At 37.1% G+C, this 20,646-nt stretch overlaps 1 protein-coding gene across 10 annotated transcripts in view; it reads left to right on the top strand.

Annotated features, from left to right (window-relative positions):
* Positions 1-17,126, top strand: part of inpp4ab (inositol polyphosphate-4-phosphatase type I Ab) — a 74,943-nt gene extending 57,817 nt beyond the window's left edge. For 4 of the 10 annotated variants that reach the window (XM_065240083.1, XM_065240082.1, XM_065240080.1 and 1 more), the window contains 10 exons: positions 1,547-1,762; positions 1,993-2,281; positions 3,124-3,159; positions 3,359-3,531; positions 6,332-6,455; positions 6,729-6,996; positions 7,126-7,223; positions 7,323-7,435; positions 9,141-9,295; positions 10,342-10,566. In XM_065240083.1, the coding sequence (XP_065096155.1) occupies positions 1,547-1,762; positions 1,993-2,281; positions 3,124-3,159; positions 3,359-3,531; positions 6,332-6,455; positions 6,729-6,996; positions 7,126-7,223; positions 7,323-7,435; positions 9,141-9,295; positions 10,342-10,522 (1,653 nt within the window). In that variant the 3' untranslated portion in view covers positions 10,523-10,566. Of the gene's footprint in view, positions 1-1,546; positions 1,763-1,992; positions 2,282-3,123; positions 3,160-3,358; positions 3,532-6,331; positions 6,456-6,728; positions 6,997-7,125; positions 7,224-7,322; positions 7,436-9,140; positions 9,296-10,341; positions 10,567-15,882 lie in introns of those variants that run through there. The other 6 variants (XM_065240089.1, XM_065240085.1, XM_065240086.1 and 3 more) reach the window with 5 other exon arrangements.
* The last annotated feature ends 3,520 nt before the right edge of the window (positions 17,127-20,646 follow it).

Raw genomic sequence — 20,646 nt, 5'->3', positions numbered from 1 at the left:
TATGCTTCTTTAGTCAAGTCAAGAACAAGTCAAGTTTTTATTTCAACCATATAGCTGGAAAGTACATAGTAAAAAGAGGCACAGTTCCTCCAGGACCATGGTGCTGATCTAATTTTTAAGACCAGTCTAAAAAAATTATTTGCTTGCTTAACTTTAAAAAATGAAGGTAACAATTTGCATGCATCTTTTTAATTCATTTAAACTAATTATTGAGTAAATATTATAAAAAAATTATAGTTAGACTAAACCAATTTGTTTAGTACAACCAACATAATTTGACCTCTAAAAGCTTAACTCATTCCCTGCCAGCCTATATATATAAACCTGAAATAATTTTTGTGAAGGAATTTTGTTAGAGACCAGAATCAGATTGATTATCAAAACAAACATAGAGTTTACAATTAGTAAATAAGGTTTTGGCTTCAGTTTTTTCATAAATTGGGTAAGTGCGTCCATCTGGTGGATAATCGCAGTATTGGAGATTAACATAGAAACACTTTATTAATGCAAATGTTTTTTTCTTTTAAAAGAGTTTATTAAGTTGAAATAACTTAATTTTAATTCCAAAGTATGTGTGATATTAAGTGGTCAAATTACATAATTGTGTTTAATGGGGACATCTCATTTTTCCATGTTTTAGTGCTATATTTGGGTCCTCAGTGCTTCTGTCAACCTAGAAAGTTTAAAAGAACAACCCAGTAACTTAGTTTTGGTAAACCATTCTCTGCAAGTATGTGAAAAAATAGGTCATTGAAATTTGTCTCCCCTTTGTGATTTCAGAAGGGGATAATACCACCCCTTAATCTGCACTATCCAACCAGTGCAGATATCAGGTCATTTGCATTTTTAAGGACACATCCAAAAATTCCACATTTTGCAAAGTGGCAATTTTAACATGCTATAATAAATTATCCACATGGTATTTTGGGTTAAAACTTCACATATGTATACTGGGGACACCAAAGATTTATTTTACATCTTGGTTTCAGCCGTAACAACCTAAACAAACAGCTTTCATGGAACAAACGTAACTTTCGCTTATAGAGTCCTCTTAGAATAGTTTATTTCTGATAACAAGCAAAATAAATAACAAGTAGATAACCAAGTAGATATATCATATCGACACTGGATAAAATATGTACTATATAATGTATACAATGTTAACTGCAGATCGGCTGCCAAACCTCCCTTCACATAGCGATGATGCATGATCGGCGTCTTCCCTCGTGTTTAGGAAACAAAACATTTGTTATTTTCAATGAGGTATTTGTTCCAGAGTTCAGTTCAGCCACAAGTCAGACTATTAAACAAACAGAGATCGGAAGTTAAGTAACTGCGACAACGCATGTGTGTCCGATGAAACCGTCTATATGTGAATGCTGGGAATATTTCAGTGTCAGGAACATCACAATGTTGGACAAATACAGTGACTTGTTACTCCTCTGAAGTGCTTATGGTTGCAGTCTAGAATCTGATTGAATCTTGCACTTTTTTCCACCTAGGCCTCAAAATTTTTACCTGCTCAACATCTTTCTTTTACTCTCAGACACGACAGCTGGTGACCGTGTGCGACTGTAAGTTGCTGGCGTCTGCAGTGCAGGCTCTGAACGCAGCTAGACCAGAGTACATTGCCTCTAAAAACTCACCCTCGGCTGACTTAGAGCAGGTGGTGCTGAGGAACGATCAGGACACTCTGCTGGCCAAGTGGAGCGGCGGGAGCAGTCGTTCGTCCCTCCATGTGGATTGGCATGAGGAGGAATGGGTAAGAGAACTTCTGAACACTGCATAGAGGTATAACATTTGTCAGATCACATATACAATGTATATAACAGCACCAAAATCCATCACTGGTGCACATGCTTGAATTCACAAATAAATTCCAGGAAGTTTGCATATGAATTTTTTTTAATTAAAGCATCCGCCAGATGCCTAAATGTGGATAAGGGATTGCAGCAGGTTTGGAACTAACTCTTTAAGAGAATCTGTTTACAGGAGAAGGTGTGGGGGAATGTAGACAAAAGTCTGGAGTGTATAATCCAGCGAGTGGACAAACTGCTTCAGAGGGACCGACTGCACACCAGCAGCAACGAGGACATGCTCCAGATTGACCAGCAGGGCGGCACCAGTAAGAAAGGTAACGAGAAAAGAAAAGCCTTCTGGATCAACCCTGTCTGCATGGAGGAGTCTTCCTCAGAACCACAGCAGCAGTCACCCTCACCATCATCATCATCATCACCTGATCTGAACCCTGCATGTCCTGCTCATGCTGAAACATGTGCCCGTAGGTCTCTCTCTCTCTATAATAGTGCACATGCATGCATATACCTGTTTATCATTTCATCACCCTTTCTATCTCTTTCACACGCTCACATATACCCCGTCACCTGTTCATTTCCAAGAATATTGCATGCTGCTATAGCAACTAGCTTTTATAATATTTTTGCACAACTTGTTGATTTTCTTCTCCCACTTCTAATCATCACCGGTAATATTACTTGTTTTACCTAGGTGTCTGCTGTATGTCATTCTGTATATTGTCTGACTTTTAAGGTCTAGTAATATATGGGTTTGTTTATCTTCTTATATACAGTATGTCTGTATCAGAGCAGAGCAATATTAATGTACGGAAAAAACTGAGACCCAAGTGGTTTCAATGCCATCATTTATGTTAATGAGTGTATGTTAAACATGTGGGTCTCTGTTGATGTGCCATGGCTCAGTGTTTCTGGGACATTCTGTTGTTTGACCCAGCATATTTGCCTACTGTGAGCATGTGACCGGGTGCTCTCATTTGGTTGGATGGCTGGTTATTATGCACACAGGCTGTCTGGTGTTGACTGTCTGCCAGTTAGTCACTTGGCAACTCCAGCATGCTGCGATGTAAACTGGTCTGTGTCATTATTTGCAAGAAAGATGATGACTTTCCCTTTGTAACATTATTAAATTTCAGCAAACCATGGAGTAGAAAAAATGTAGTTCAGTCGTTCAGCCTGCTTGTTTTTAATCTGCTTGGGGAAATTTCCCTTAAATGTGTTGAGTCAAAATGTCCCGTTGTCTTTGTGAGCTCTGTCTGCCGTGCTCTCGCATATTTAACTGTTGCATGTTGCACCTCCGTCCCTCTAGATGGCAGCAGCAGTAGTGGAGAAGAGAGTTACCCAGGTAAGAGCCCCTTCCCTGTAAGCTTATGCGCTTAAAACGTGTTCATTTCTATGTTATCTGTTGTCTTTCGTTTTGTTATTAATGTAAATTGATGTAAACCTTCTGCCATTAGTAATGTTTGGTTAACCCTGTGCATGCATTATTAAAGTGATAGATGTCACAAGAAACGTGTGTATGTGTGTGTGTGTGTGTATGTCAGGTGAATGGAGTGAGGTCCTCTATCCCCTATTGACGACTTTAACGGAGTGTGTGGCCATGATGAGTGACAAAGCCAAGAAGTCTATGGTTTTCCTGCTTATGCAAGACAGCGCACCTACCATCGCAATGGACCTAAATCTGCAGTATCGGCGAGACGTGGTCTTCTGCCAGACAGTTAGTTCTCTCTCAGACACAATCAGTCACATACATTGACAGACACCTCTATGACCTTGAATGTTTTTGCCTTGAAAGGTGTTAGCACCGCAAAGGCTGTGGATTAGATTTCCATAGCACACACATCCCAATATTCCTTTAATGCAAGTCATTTTGGATAAAACTCGCTGGATAAGATGTGGCATTCCCAAATTAAATGCATTAATGCATAAATAAAAGTTATATTTAAATTAAAGTTAAAGGAACAGTATGTAAGAAATTTATATAAATTAATCATAAAATGGCCCTGATATGTCACTAGACATTGAGGAATCATTTTCATTTCAAATACTTATATCACTGACAACAGTCGTCTGGCCAGGATATTGTCATTTAAAAAGTGGAGTTGCAGCCCTCAACTGATGTTTATTTTGTCATTTTGTGTATTGGCCACCAGTTGTGTGATTGCAGTACCAGTTTTGGCCACAATCCTACATACTGTTCCTTTAATGCAGCAAAGACAAAAATGCTATAAAAGCCAGTTTTTTGAAGCCATACGAAGGCAACATACTGAAATGAGATCAAAATTCAGTATTTACGGATAATCTTGTGTCCCCACAGCTTGTGTCTCTAGTACAAAGAGTGTTGTTCCAGAAATGGCGCATCATCCCAATTTAAAACTCTCACTCAAAACAGAGCACGGGAACAAGTGATGCGTCCAGTTACGAGGGATCCAAAAATATTTTTTAACCCTGGAGAACCCAGGAAAATCCAAAAACCCATTTATTCTATTGAACAAATTTGACCCTGTGGGTTCACCAGGGTTAATGATATTCGGGTTGCGGTTGGGTCGTTTGAAATAAAGATGCTAATTAACAATTTTAAACAATTACTACTTTTAAAAAATGCGGGCCAGGAAGCGGGTTTAATATAGACTGTTTCATCAGACGCTCGTGCGGTGACGCGTCTGGTCCAAACTTTATTTCCGGTTTCAGTTTTTTTAATGGTCTGACTAGTTGCTAAACTGAACTCTTGAACAAATACCTCGTCGAAAATAACAAATGTTTTGGTTTCATACGTGTTGTTTATTTTACTTGTTATATAAATAAACTATGTTTAAAATACTTTGTTGTTATTTATTCTTAGCGGAGTTTACCGTAAGTTACCCGCTTGTTTATGTTGTTACTCCTGAAACGGTCTTTATTTTTATTTATTTATATATTTATTTATTTATGCGGCACAAGTTGCGGGCAAGTTACTTTAAAACGTCGGTCGGGTGCAGGTTGTTTATACATTGACCCGCGCATCACTAGCGGGCACAGCAGGACAGTGTCTGCTTTTCTCTGAACTGAGACCCGTTTAAATTTCACAACTTTTTTTGTTGCTTAAGAGTTAAGAAAACAACTTTTAAACATGACATATTAGGGTTAAGTCTCACAGAATCTTGTCTGACAGCAATAATAGCTGAATTTTAAGGTGCCAAGTGCTGACAATACACCCCTAATCAGGGACGGATTAATGCACAGGCCTACTGTACACCTGCCCAGGGCACTAGACCAGCAAGGGCCCTGGCAAATATACTGTGTGTACATTTTTTCATATTTTAAAAATAATAATAAAAAATCAATAAAATGGCGTAAATAACGTGTTTTTAATTAGTGAATAACAAATACATTAACAAATAAATAATCATAATGCTTCACATGAAATTTCCATCACTGTTGAGGGCGAGTTAAAACAAATTGTACTTTTGAGGGAACTAGATTTAATGGAAGAGTGTTCCCGGAAGGAAATCACTAAAGATTCTCATTAGCTAAGCTAAAATGTGTTTTTTATTAGCAATCAAATGTACTTTTTGTACGCAAGCATGGGATGGACACAAGTATTAAAAGGGAAAGACTATCAGAAAATAATGATTTGTGAAAACAATGACTCTTCAGGATAATATTGTATTCTGAAGCTTATAGCGCACTGCACAAAAGGTCATGTGTTTATTTCCCAGGGAACAAACATTCTGATTAAAATGTATACCTTGAATGCACTGTAAAGGCCGAGGTATTTTACGCATAAAGTACACATTACACAAAGTTCATCATCAAAAGAGTGCATGCTTATGTTGTCTGCATCCGAAAGTTCTAAAATGCTGCCTTGGGACATGAATGTGTGTGTATTTATATACATAATAATTGCACTGCACAAACATATATATTATGCAAAAAACAAATTTTATTTTGTATGAGATTGATCTAGATTAATCAATGCCCAGCACTAATTTTAACACATTTTGATTATATTTCTAGTGAGAAATTTGTATTGTAGTTTACAAATATAGGATAAGTTATTACCAAGGCAATCTTTGTGTATACTTCAAACACAATTCCATTACGCTGCCTATGAAGGCTGTCTGAATGTGTTTCCCAGAGAAGCCTTCATGCTTCCAAAGTCATTGCCTCATGGGGCCGCGAGGCAACAAGTCAGCTGCCTAAGCTTTCGGACGCAGCCATTGTATGTGTATGTCGTACATGCGCGTACAGGAATAGTATGTAGGCCATAAGAGGTATTGCCGTTTGTGCGCGATGTGCATTGTGTCAAGCGTCAGCGAACGTGTATGAGTCAAATGAACTATACTTTCAAGGATGTGCAATCGATTGTGCCCGTACGCTCGCGTATGGATAAAAATCAGACAATACCCAAAGTCTAAGATGTCAGTTGCACGCATAGAAAATCTATATTTGATGCAGTACTTCTAAACCTTTCACACTCCTTATCTCACATATGTCTTCCTGTGCTCTGTTTATCTGTCTTCCCCTCTCTCTTTAAGCTCACTGCTTTAATTTGTGGCTTTATCATCAAACTGAGGAACTGTCTCCGTGACGACGGCTTCCTGAGACAACTCCACACCATTGGTCTGCTCGCTCAGTTCGAGTGTCTATTAAGTACTTTTGGTAAACACACACTTGCTCATACATTCTACAAATTCTCACAAACTACAAATATATTGATGTTGATGTAACACAACGGTATAACATGGCAATAGATATCCCAAGGAACACGTAGGCTGTGTCTGAAATATCTCCCTATACCCCTAAATAGTACACTATATTTATGGGGACATCCATTTTTAGTGGTGTCTGAAATCATAGTGACATTATTGAGTGCACGCATTAAATGTGCATTATATACTGTTTTAAATCACATGCCGCATGTACTTTTTACAGGAGAGGAGTTAGCCATGTTAGAGGACATGAACGTTGGAATAATGGACCTTCGGAATGTCACGTTTAAAGTGACGCAGGCCATCTCTACCTCCTCTCCCGACATGCTGCCGGTAATCACCGGAAATCGAAACGGGTTCAATGTTCGCATCCCTCTACCAGGAAGCATGTTTGACGCGTTGCCGAGGGAGATTCAGAATGGTATGCTCCTTCGGGTACAGCCAGTGCTCTTTAATGTGGGCATCAATGAGCAGCAAACGCTTGCTGAGAAGTAAGTACTGATTATATAAAGTGTTTACATAACAAACTAATAGTGTTATATCTTAATATCTATTTCTGATAGTAAGCTGTGTTCACATTAAAAATATTGATAATCTAAAGTGAATTGGTTGTGTTTAAGGATTGGAGACACGTCGCTTCAGGAGGTCATCAATGTGGAAAGTCTGGCACGACTGAGCTCCTACTACCAGCAGTCTAAGGAGGTTTTGCCTGATGACTGTAAATCGACCCTCTCATTCTCTTTCTTTATCTTTATACACAACTAAATTAAAATTATTGCAAGGGATCCTGGTTCACCCTCATTTGTCTTTCTCGCAGGTCTTCCTCACTCTCGTAGTCAAACCTGTCTCCCAGAACTACTGCGGTTCCTCGGTCAGAATGTTCATGCTAGGAAGAATAAAAATGTAGACATCTTGTGGCAGGCTGCTGAGGTAATAAAAACCAAGTAGTAAACTATGTGGCTTCTGCAAACTAATAGTGTTAGTATAATGGTTGGGTGTATATAGTCAGTTCTTCTCAAGTGCAAACATGTATCGATGCACAGTAATCTTAAAACCCGAATAGTTCTAAATTGTAAAATATTTGGTTTGAAAAATGTTCCTTAGATATTCAGTGTGGCCTGTTTCTAAATATGTTGTGAGGCCGCTGTATAGATGTAACAGTAAAATGCATAACAACTACTGTACACCGATCAGGCATAACATTATGACCGCTGACAGGGGAAGTAAATAACACTTATTATCTCTTCATCACAGCAATGTTTTGCTGAGAAACCTTGAGTCCTGCCATTCATATTCATTCATGTGAATGTTACTACATGTACCACCTACCTAAGCATTGTTGCAGACCATGTACACCCTTTCATGGAAACATTGTTCCTTGATGGCTGTGGCCTATTTCAGCAGGATAATGCACCCTGCCTTAAATCAAAAATTTATTCGGGAATGGTTTGTTGCCTCTAAATTTCCAAGTTTCAATCCATAATCTGTTGGATGTGTTGGAAAAACAAGTCCGATCCATGGAAGACCCACCAGGACCTTCTGCTAACATCTTGGCGCCAGGTACAACTTTAGGGTTCTAGTGGTAATAGTCCATTCTTCGATGGGTCAGGGCTGTTTTGCAGCAATATTACAAAGGTGGTCATAATGTTATGAATGATTGCTGTACATAACATTAACACACAGCGGGGAAAATAAGTATTTGACACATCAGCATTTTTATCAGTAAGGGGATTTTTAAGTGGGCTCTTGACACAAAATATAGCTATCAAGCCAAATATTCAATTCATGCATAGAAATCAGAACATTTAAGTATACAAGTTGAGTCATAATAAATAAAGTGAAATGACACAGGGAATAAGTATTGAACACACTTTATTAAATACTTTGTAGAAAAGCCTTTGTTGGTGATTACAGCTTCTAGATGCCTCTTGTATGGAAAGACCAGTCGTCTGCATTGCTCAGGAGTGATTCTAGGGTTCCTTGGGCCTCTTTTATGAACTTTGATCTGAAGTTCTCTCCAAAGATTTTCTATGGGATTTAGGTCAGGTGATTGACTGGGCCAATCAATTTTTAAAATCCCTTTCTGGTAGATGGCAGCAGAATGTCTCGGTACATTTCTCCATTCATCCTGCCTTAAATAATATGAAGTCTGCCAGTACCCCTTGCTGAAAAGCAGCCCCAAACCATAATGCGTCCACCCCCAAACTTAACTGTTGGTATGGTGTTCTTGGGGTGGTGGGCAGTGCCATTTCTTCTCCAAACATGGTGTGTAGAATGACTGCTAAAAAGTCAAATTTTGCTTTCATCTGACCATACTATAGTCTTTCTATGCCATTGTGCACCTTGTTCTCTTCATCTGTTCAATACTTATTTCCTGTGTCATTTCACTTTATTTATTATGACTCAACTTGTATACTTAAATGTTCTGATTTCTTTGTATGAATTCAATATTTGGCTTGATGGCTACATCTGGTGGAAATTTTGTGTCAATAGCCCACTTAGAAATCCCCTTACTCATAAAAATGCTGATGTGTCAAATACTTATTTTCCCCACTGTAGGAGTCTAGCTGAAAATTAAGTGACAGATTGTCATAACTCCTGTTATACAAACGATATCTGTATACTTCGTTCTTAGATTTGTCGACGACTGAACGGAGTTCGCTTCACCAGCTGTAAAAGTGCAAAGGACCGTACTGCAATGTCAGTGACTTTGGAGCAGTGTCTGATCCTGCAGCACGAACACGGCATGGCACCGCAGGTCTTCACGCAGGCCCTGGACTGCATGCGCAGGTAAGACACTTGAGCGACTGCCTGTGCTGCGTTTTACGAGCACTGCACGCTTTGAAGACGTCTGTTTCTTTCTCTCAAGTCAGCATGGCACGACACCTTCCCATTGCTTGTTGGCTTTGTAACATTTTGTATGCCTCACCTCTGCCATCTCATCTTTTCACCCTCTCACACACTCTATGAGAGAGTCGGACACTATAATGTAATTACTCTTGTAAAGTGTGATGGGACTGAACTTGCTGGTTTTTTTGGCTTTGTGCTTGCCAAATGTTTTGTGCTAAAAAAACAAAAAGTGTTTGTCTCAAAACTTCCTTCAACCCGTTCTTATCTCCTGTAGTTGGAGTATTTAAAGAAAGTCGTCTATGTGTTAATGGCGGAAACTTCTGAGACGCTTAATGCACTTCGCATGACCTGCCACTGCTCTCTCCATTCCAAAATGCCACACCTGCCAATGTCAAGGGAATTATGAAAGTTTACCTGCTATAAATATTACAAAGACAGCTGTCTTAACATGTACCTCTTAAGCTTCCTGCTATAAACCAGCACAAAAGACTTTTTGTCTCCATTCACAAGCTGTGTGTAAAACAGATGAATCCACACCTCGTTGCTTTTCTATCTTTGAAGAGAAGAAATTTGTTTATATTGCTGTTTAAGATATGGATCTTTTGGCCTGTTGCATGCTGGGAAAGCAGCTTGTATTGCATGGCCCATTGCTGGCGGCAGCAACTCCTTACGCCCCCTTCTGTCCAACATGGGGAAACGCATCTTTCTAACTTGTTTTTCAATTTTTTTTCTTTTTTTATTCTCTCTTTCTCTTCTCTGTGGTTTTTATTTTTTGTTCCTATTTCACATTTTTATGTCTTTTTACTTTTTCTATCTACTGAAAATCTTTGGTTTTGGATCCCTTCACCTGATTCCATTTTATCTACTTATTTTATCATTAAATTGTCTTAATGTTGGTCACGTCACCCCCGCGTCCTGTGCATGTCACCCCATTATGTGTGTCCTCCGCTCTGCTCTCTGGCCCCCGTCCCTGCCCCTCTCTGCAGCATTGGGACCAGGGAGGGGGTAATTCAGAAGAACCTGAGCGGTATATTACCCATACGTGACTTCAGGCTGGACCCCAGTCTTCTGTACTCTCTGCCCCTTCTGGCCCTGAGCCCAAACCTGCTCATCGTCTGGGTGTTTCTCAGTATAGCCTACCTGCTGGCCAGACTCCGCTGCAGCTGAACCCGAGATCCTTACTGTCTTTTCTCTCTCTCTCTCTCTCTCTCTCTCTCTCTCTCTCTCTCTCTCTCTCTCTCTCTCCTACACTTCAGCTATCTCAGCACTTCTTCTTTGTTTCCTCTACTCACTCCTTGTATTAAGGAGCTGTGTGCAGACAGTGCTGATTTCTCTTTGGTTGATAGCAGACTGCTTTTATTCAACTCTTCCTCGCTAACAGCCTTGGTGGTTCCTTCTGCCTTACCTATGTATTTTTCTCTCTTATTTCTATAAGTAATTGTGGGCGACATTTAAAGAAACATGAAGGATTTGTTCATAAAATAGTGAGATTACAAATATTGTGAATTATTTTAGAGGATGCACTATATATATAGACATTTATTTATTGATTCAATGCAAAATATTCTTATAATATCTAAATGGATTTATTGGTGTTAAATGCCTAATTTCTAGCACACACACACATATACTGTGTATAACACCAGTGATTTTTGTGATTATTTATTTTTATGTCTTCCATGTGCTTCTATTTAAATGCAAAGCTAAGGCCCGGCCAAAGCTAATCTGAAGCATCATCGCACTTGCTTTAAAATTGTACGGCACTTTAGGGTGTTAAGCATGCCCAGGTCTTCCCACGTTTAGCAGGAAATACACATTTGCCCTTTTACAGCAATTGGTTTGCCCCTTTTACAACTATTCGCAGCCTTTCCAATGCGACAATTAGGACCATATAAGATTGTATATTTGATTAGGAAAGTAATATATTTATATATATATATGCAATTAAGTTATAATGATTTATTTCTATCACATTGATGTTTACTGTAAAGACATTTTCTCTGTCGGTTGGCAGGAGGTGAATGGCATAAAAGTGTATTTGTCAGATTTTTTTGTATTTTTGTTTAAAGGAATCTTAGAAATAATGAGTTTAATTGTACTACAGAGCACATGTGAAGCAGGCTGTTGATTACTACAGACAATTTTAACTCAAGTTGTAAAGTAAAATAAATAAAACAACAACTTATGCAATGGGGGAGCACAAAGTAACACTTTTTGGCTTTGGCTCTATCATTCAAAAAATATTTAAGTTAGATCATCAATAAACACACACATCTCTGCTAAAAATGAACACTTAAAGTTTGTTTGTGGGACCTACCGTTATTGACAATTACACAGAACATGACAGGAATGCAAACGTGACAACTTACCCCACAGGTGAGGTTAATTGTAACAAACAAAGGGTTTGCTGTAACACCTGCTAGAAAGTTTAGTTTAAACAATAAAATTCTGTCTATATACTAAAGGTGGATATTGTTTATGTATCTTCCTATAATAGATGGATATCCACAAATTCACCCATTCGTGATCCTTTATCTAGCCATCCTTGTATTATGCATCAATGCATATAAATAGATTTTTTGAAAGGGCTGCATAATTTAAGGAATATGGCAATACGCCGATTTTTGGGGACTTTAGCTTATTCACCGTATCCCATAGAGTTAGATATGTCCATACATACCTTTATCTTCTCTGTGCGTACATCTCCGTCTTTGTTCAATATATTAAAGGAAACACATCATAACTTTTCACAAATTCACATGAGATCATCTACTAACCGTAAGAGAAAAATACCAAAAGCACAGATTGCTCAGTCCTGTATAAATATGTAAAGTAGCCGTGTTACAATTAACCCCGCGTTAGTTTGTGGAAATGTTTATATTTGACCCAACAGTGGCTTAAAACAAACAAGCATTTTGGGTTGAAACAACCCAGCAATAGGTTAAATTACAACTCAACTTGTTTAGTTCATCCCAGTGCGGAGTTGAAAATAACCCAGGAAACTCATAGCAGAGCTGCAGTAGGCTACTTACAGAAAAAAAGTGCTATAAATGTGCCATTTTTGTTAATTTATCAATAAATATATATAGCATATATATATATATATATATATATATATATATATATATATATATATATATATATATATATAATATAGCATTACTACCATCACGCTGACAGTGCAGATATTTGATAATTTAGCAACATCAGCCAGTTTCACTAATATTGTGTGTAAAATGATTGGGATGATACAATTTGGATGAATTTTATTAAACCAACCAAAGGTAATTGTAAATACAGTTTATGTGAAATTATTTTAGTTAACCTGTGAATTAAATAAAAATAAACTCCTGTTTTGTTTTTTAGGTTTAACATAAAACTTCATATTTGTTTTAGCTATATTGGTAACATTATTACGTATTTATTGTAAATGCTTTTTTTTATTAATGTCTGTGGTAATCGACAGCATGCTTCCCAATTTCTACATTTAATCCAGATTAAGATAGATGTGTTTTGCAGGAATTAGAAATAGAATGTATTAGCTTTTTCCAAATATATACTAATAACTGTTTCCCAGATGTTCAGGATCCAAAGCTCAAGATTTCTTCCTTAATTTTTTATGTATATATTACTGTTATAATTGAAGATTACAGCGTAATTCCACTTCTTTGCCAAATTAAAAATGGCATCCATGTGCTTTGCAAAAGTTGTCTGCCCACATGACCTGTCTGGTACATCACCTGTTTACATGTTAGCAACACTTTTGATAGAGCTGCCACAATAACTTTATACAAAAACACCTTTGGTGGCCTACACATACATTTTATCTGACCAACTAAAATTGGGAATCATGTTTACTCCTCACTTGGAGCTAAATGGATTAATTTATAATGCTTTGAGGATGTGGCTCCATAAGTCTATTTTTGGGATTAGATAATTGAAATTGGCCCGTTTGCTTAGTTATGTTAGGCCCACTTCCAGTTTCTTAGTGTAATCTACTCTACATTTGGAAAATGGAGGTTGCAGTGCTTGATTTGAGGGGCATTGTAGGATGCACAAAACAGACAAAGATACATCCTCAGTAATGACTGAATGTCTGGTAGATTTAAGAATAGAAATTAAAGATTTTTCTTTAATAGAATTAAAGGGGTTTGTTAAATGTTTTTATTCATAGATTTTATTATAATGGCCAACATGGTTAATATACTGGTATTGGAAATCTAGTGTTTAATTCTTAGATGGTTTTGTGGACTGGTTAGGTTATGATAAATGGATAGGCTCATGAGAAATTCTATTTTTAAAAGATCATTTAAAATATTCAGTTGTTTTATGCTTGCTTTTGCAACATTTCAAACATTTCAAGTTTAAAATTTAAAGGACAAGTTCGGTATTTCACACTTAAGGCCCTGTTTTCAGATTGTTTATGGTGAAATAGAACGGTTTTGACTGAAATTTCGACATATGCGGCTGCCCTGAGAATTTTCGGATGTTTGTTTTTCACCTCACACCTCTACAATGGGTTTAATGGTGCACTGGAACAATCCTTTCTAAAATGCATTAAACTTTCGTTTACAAAGACATGAAACTCACCGAGTGGTCAGGGGTGTTCACTGATATGCTCACACAAAAATCGCTGCAAACGATGCTTTCCAACAGCTGTTTTAGCATTCGTTGTAACTTGTGGACCTATTTTTCCAAACGCCTCACACCCGTACATTCTTCCGCTTAGAGCTTGAATAATAGACACTCCAGCCCAGGTGGTGGCGCTAATCCGCCATTGCCAATTGCAAGAATAGAAACAAAGTTCCTGGCGCGGAGTAATACCGTACCTCACAGGACATCTAATACAAGTCAATGGAGTTGGCAAAAACTAAGATAAAACCTGTTGGAATGCGTCTTTTGCAGCGATTTTTGTGTGAGCATACCAGTGAACACCCCTGACCACTCGGTGAGTTTCACGTCTTTGTAAACGAAAGTTTAATGCATTTTAGGAAGGATTGTTCCAGTGCACCATTAAACCCATTGTAAAGGTGGGAGGTGAAACACAAACCCCCCAAAATTCTCAGGGCAGCCGCATATGTCGAAATTTCAGTCAAAACCGTTCTATTTCATCATAAACAATCTGAAAACAGGGCTTTAAGTGTAAAATACTGAACTTGTCCTTTAAGTATTTGATTGATATTTAAATAACCTTTTAATCTGTTTACATCTATTTACCTTGTATAAATGGGCAATCATTTATCCCAAATTTAAGAGTTTCTATGGTGGGAAATATTCATGTGACATAAGTTACTTAAATGGAACACACTTGGGTGTGCCATTTGGATTTACAACCATCAAAGATGTCATCATTCATTCACCTTCATGTCTTTTGAAGCTGTCAGACCTACTTTCGTAAAACCAGTGAAGCAGATATTGTGCCATTAGATTATGGCAGAATGTCCAAGCTGATGTTTTCTATACAAGAAAAGTGAATGGTGACCAAGATTCAGAGCATATAATAAATTGTAGTTTAGTCTGTTTCTCATAAAGCTATCATGTGGCTTCAGAAAATTTTAAACAGAAAATAGACATTTCGCAAGACTTTTTTAAGATGTAAAATAAATCTTTGGTGTCCCCAGAATACATATGTGAAGTTTTAGCTCAAAATACCATATATATAATTTATGCAAATGAGCTGATCTCTGCACTAAATGGCAATGCTGTGGTTGAATAGTGCAGATTAAGGGCCGTTATTATCCCCTTCTGACATCACAAGGGAAGCCAAATTTCAATGACGTATTTTTTTGCATGCTTGCAGAGAATGGTTTACCAAAACCAAAAAAAAGTTACTGGGTTGATCTTTTCCACATTTTCTAGGTTGTGGAAACCCAATTATAGCACATGGAATATGTCAGATTTTCATGATATGTCCACTTTAAAGTAATTTTGTCCTTTTGGAGCTTGACAGCCTTGGTCCCCATTCACTTTCACATATGGAAGAGAGCATGGTGAACTGTCTGCTAAATTTCTGTTGTATTCTACACACTAAGTTTCGAAAATCATAAAGGTATTTAAAATAAAGGAAGACATCATTTTTAGTTTTAAAAACAAAAGACAGGGACATAGTTGGCTAACTGTTTACCATAGTTAATTGTTTACTACACATTATACAGAGGTGTTGTAGCCTACAGATCTTCAAGATTATATTCTGCCATTTTTCTTTAGTACATAGTGTTGACTGCCTGTACCTAAAAACACGAAGGCCTAAAAGTTTCGGGCTTATAGGCATGTTCGTTATATTAACTGAATTTGTAAAATGATGTCTGAGAATATGTCATCGCATTGTGCTTTGTTTTAAACCTTTTCCACTCTCTTCCTCTGTTTACCCATAATGCACCTGCTTTACACGGCTTACATGTGTGCTACCATCTACTGTGGCTGTGATCATTTCTGCTTGTTATTATTTAACGTGACTTTTTTATGTTCTGTTGGTTTTTTTGTACTTGTTTTTACATACCTTAACCCCAACCCATTTCCCCTGGCAGTGAGGGCTGTCGCCGTGAGAATACCGTGAAGAACATTGGATGTCGCAAGTATGCCTTTAACAGCCTGCAGCTCAAGGCCTTTCCTAAACATTACAGACCTCCCGATGGCACTTTTGGAAAAGTGGAAACCTGATGAGACGCGTTTAGAAGGAATTGATTCAATTCATCAATCATAGTGTAGCCCAGAAGTCCTATACTGTAGAAATTCAAAACCTTAAAGCAGCTGACTGATTATTAATGTACCACATTATGGTGTCTTCAAGCTAAACTACGGTAAAACAGCAAAAGTTAGTTGATAGTTATCACATATTTACATTTCAGAGATCAGCTTGAAGTGGAAATGTTTACTGATTTGTATTTTTAGATACAGACAAAACCAGTAGGGAAATAGTTGCATATCTGATTCGTTCTCAATATCACTAAACCCCATATCTGTGCTACTGTATCTCCAGTAATGCTGTATTTTATCATGTATGTCCTCTGCTTTTCCATATACACGTGCACAGTTGTGTGTAGTGTGCTTTGTCTTTTGCCGCATTACAATATTTTTTCCTTTTGGCCTAAAGTCCTCACATTTCATGCCCGTGTTATTCCTCCTGTGTCATGTTCATATTTTGGTCAACAACTTTGCAGCATTTCTTGCTAAACATGCAAAGCCTTTGCTGTCAATTTCCTGTTGATCATTTTAAACCTCGTACATTTATTAAATAATGTATGTAGTCTATTCTCTGCCAATAGAGATGATCGGAGCAAAGTGATCAAGTGATCAAACATAGCGGGCAGCAATGTTTTTTTAAGAGCTTCATATACAGATGATTTAGAAACAGTGTTCATGGCCTTTAATAGGTTGTCATTTTGTTCTCGTTTTAATGGGTTATGTTTTTCATAAACATGTTTTTGCTTACAAAGCACCTGTTTGACTTATGCTTGCACTTTCCAGAGCGACTGTGAAATGTGAATCTGCAAACTTTTTGTATTAAAGGGTTTTTTTTTTGGTTGTGCACTGTCATTTCTCTTTTTGGACACAACATTGTTTTAATTATTAAATGTTTATACAAATTTATTTAAGAAAAAATATGTTCACAAATATTTTGACTGATCTTGATTTGTATTTATTTGTTTTTATGGTACTGATCTTACTGTATCTTATACGATGCCCTTAGATATTATGTCTGTCTAGAACAGAGTTCTGCTATATTATTAAAATACTGTCATCAATATATGATGCTATTAAAATGAAAGTAAGACCATTGGTATCTGTTGTGTTGTTTTTATCATAATATTATTTAATATAAATTTTTAATGCATGCCTATTTACAATATTTTTTTGGTGTAGTAGTGCAGATTATTAATTTTATATGTATATCTGTCTATAAAGGCTTATGCAGGTAAGTGCTAAGGGTGTTCCATGGGTCCTTAAACAAATAGACTGCTGTTAAATTATTTGGAAAAAATATAACTTAGAAATTATTTACAAACAAACACTTGATCAAGTATTTTACAAGACATAATACCATGAGTGAGGTCAGGCACTAATGTTTATTGATGGGGCCTAGCTTGGAGGCTGAAATTTACAATGCTTTTGTACCTCTAAAGAATGTTAATTTGCCCAAATTTCTCAATTTAGGGATTGACCTATACACTTCAAAAAGAAAATTCTACTTTTCACTGGAAAATTTTTATTTTTAACAAGAAGTTTTCATGTTTACAATTTGTACTTTCATAACCAATAATTTTCTGTTTTCGAAAATCATTACAGTCAAGTAATTTAACAAAAGTATCTTTAGTTATTTTATAAAAATTATTATTATAAAATGTTTTTTATCATCTAACATCTAAATATAGGCTAATTGTGTTTTACCATATCCAATTGTTGTCACACTTTATTTTATGGCATCACTGTTACAGTGTAATTATACATTTAAGTACTAAGTAATAATCATTAACAACGTGTACTTACTATAGGGTTGGGGTATGGATTATGGTTTAGGGTTAGGCTTAGTTGCATGTAACTATGCATAATTAACTTTTATTACTATAATAATTACATGTAGCATGTGTAACAAAGACACCGTAAAATAAAGTGTTACCAAAAAATCATACGGCACACCACTTTCACAATAAGCATTAACAGATCTGCACAAACCTGTATTGCAATGCTTAAATTACTTGTTTAACTGGAGTATTATACAACCCGAATTCCAGAAAAGTTGGGACGTTTTTTAAATTTGAATAAAATGAAAACTAAAGGAATTTCAAATCACTTGAGCCAATATTTTATTCACAATAGAACATAGATAAAATAGCTTGTAAAATGTTTAAACTGAGAAATTTTACACTTTTACCCACTTAATTAGCTCATTTCAAATGTAATGCCTGCTACAGGTCTCAAAAAAGTTGGCACAGGGGCAACAAATGGCTTAAAAAGCAAGCAGTTTTGAAAAGATTCAGCTGGAAGAACATCTAATGACTAATTAAGTTAATTGATATCAAGTCTGTAACATGATTAGCTATGTCTTAGAGAAGCAGAGTCTCTCAGAAGTAAAGCTGGGCAGAGGCTCTCCAATCTGTGAAAGACTGTGGAATACTTTAAAAACAATGTTCCTCAACGACAAATTGCAAAGGCTTTGCAAATCTCATCATCTTCAGTGCATATCATCAAAAGATTCAGAGAAACTGGAGAAATCTCTGTGCGTAAGGGACAAGGCCGGAGACCTTTATTGGATGCCGGTGGTCTTCGGGCCCTCAGACGACACTGCATCACTCATCGGCATGATTGTATCAATGACATTACTAAATGGGCCCAGGAATACTTCCAGAAACCACTGTCGGTAAACGCAATCCACCGTGCCATCAGCAGATGCCAACTTAAGCTCTATCATGCAAAAAGGAAGCCATATGTGAACATGGTCCAGAAGTGCCGTCGTGTCCTGTGGGCCAAGGCTCATTTAAAATGGAGTTCTATGGTCAGACGAGTCTAAATTTGACATTCTTGTTGGAAATCACGGACGGCGTGTCCTCCGGGCTCAAGAGGAGGGAGCATGTTATCAGCATTCAGTTCAAAAGCCAGCATCTCTGATGGTATGGGGGTGCATAAGTGCATACGGTATGGGCAGCTTGCATGTTTTGGAAGGCTCTGTGAATGCTGAAAGGTATATAAAGGTTTTAGAGCAACATATGCTTCCCTCCAAATGACGTCCATTTCAGCAGGACAATGCAAAACCACATACTGCAGCTATTACAACAGCATGACTTCGTCGTAGAAGAGTCCGGGTGCTGAACTGGCCTGCCTGCAGTCCAGATCTTTCACCTATAGAGAACATTTGGCGAATCATTAAACGAAAAATACTTCAAAGACGACTACAAACTCTTCAGCAGCTGGAAATCTATAGAAGGCAAGAATGGGACCAAATTCCAACATCAAAACTCCAGCAACTCATAGCCTCAATGCCCAGACATCTTCTGTTTTGAAAAGAAAAGGAGATGCTACACCATGGTAAACATGCCCCGTCCCAACTATTTTGAGACCTGTAGCAGAAATCAAATTTGAAATGGGAGAAATCAAATTTGAAATGAGCTCATTTTGTGCATACAATTGTAACATTTCTCAGTTTAAACATTTGCTACGTTATCTTCTATTGTGAATAAAATATTGGCTCATGTGATTTGAAAGTCTTAAAGTTTTTATTTTATTAAAGTTTAAAAAACGTCCCAACTTTTCTGGAATTCGGGTTGTACATGTATATATACATTTAATGTGAAACTTGATTTTGTTTTGATGAACACAAAGATGATATCCTGGCTGGAATTGATGACAGCTGTGACCAACTCAGCAACCTGGTAGCAAGGTTCGAGTGCTTTTTCCAACACTGTGGGCAGTGTTATTTTTCCACGGCACACCAAACAAGTGGTCACGGCAGTGGTTGGGAAACACTGCCCTGTAGGGTTCGGTTTTGTATCACTACTAAACATAATTCAATGTTTAACTGCACCTTTTTGGATACATAAGGATCTATTAAGGATCTAATCTTTAAAAGATTACGCGGGTATTAAATGATATTACGCAGTGCCTGAAATGAGTCCCCAGCTATTGAAAGTTACCAAGGGGACTATTTTCGGGTGCTGCCCAATATCATTGCGTCTGCTGCAGTCATGATACGGCAAAGTCCTTGATTGTTATGCCGGAATGAGAGTGTAGTTCCTAGCTATATCAGCCTAGAAAATCGTTACTTTTATTTTTCCGTCTGTCTTAGTACATGAGGTAACTACAGAAAAGTCAAGTTTTACATAGGAACATTTTGAAACTCTTTGGTCATTTTTGAGCGCAATGCTAATGGTCTAATCAGATTCAATGGATTGCTAAAAGTGATACTGCCAGACATGGAGATGAATGGATTCCAAAAAGGTAAAAATCAAATGTTTAACTCTAGGGGAGCTGGAAATGAACATATTTTCAAACAGTGGAGTGTCCCTTTAATTTTTGTATCCCTAAATTTGTTCCTTAATGTTAACAATATAGGTGCTTAGGGTATATAATATTCTACCCCAAAAGGTACAACATTTCATTTTGTTGTATAAAAAATTAACCCTTGAAAGTACCACCCCAGCATCAGAACCTTTTTTGTACTTTTTTATAGTGTTGTTTTTTTATTGTGCTAAATATAATATATTTATAAATATTTATAAAACATGCTAAGTTCATGTAGCTGTTTATCTGAAAAACAATGCTGTAGCCAGTAATTCTCTTTTTGTAATCCGCCTTCC

This window comes from Paramisgurnus dabryanus, chromosome 7 (genome assembly GCF_030506205.2).
Source record: "Paramisgurnus dabryanus chromosome 7, PD_genome_1.1, whole genome shotgun sequence".
Taxonomy (NCBI): Eukaryota; Metazoa; Chordata; class Actinopteri; order Cypriniformes; family Cobitidae; genus Paramisgurnus; species Paramisgurnus dabryanus.
The sequence above is the reverse complement of the archived record's forward strand: the minus strand, read 5'-3'. Positions and strand labels throughout refer to the sequence as shown.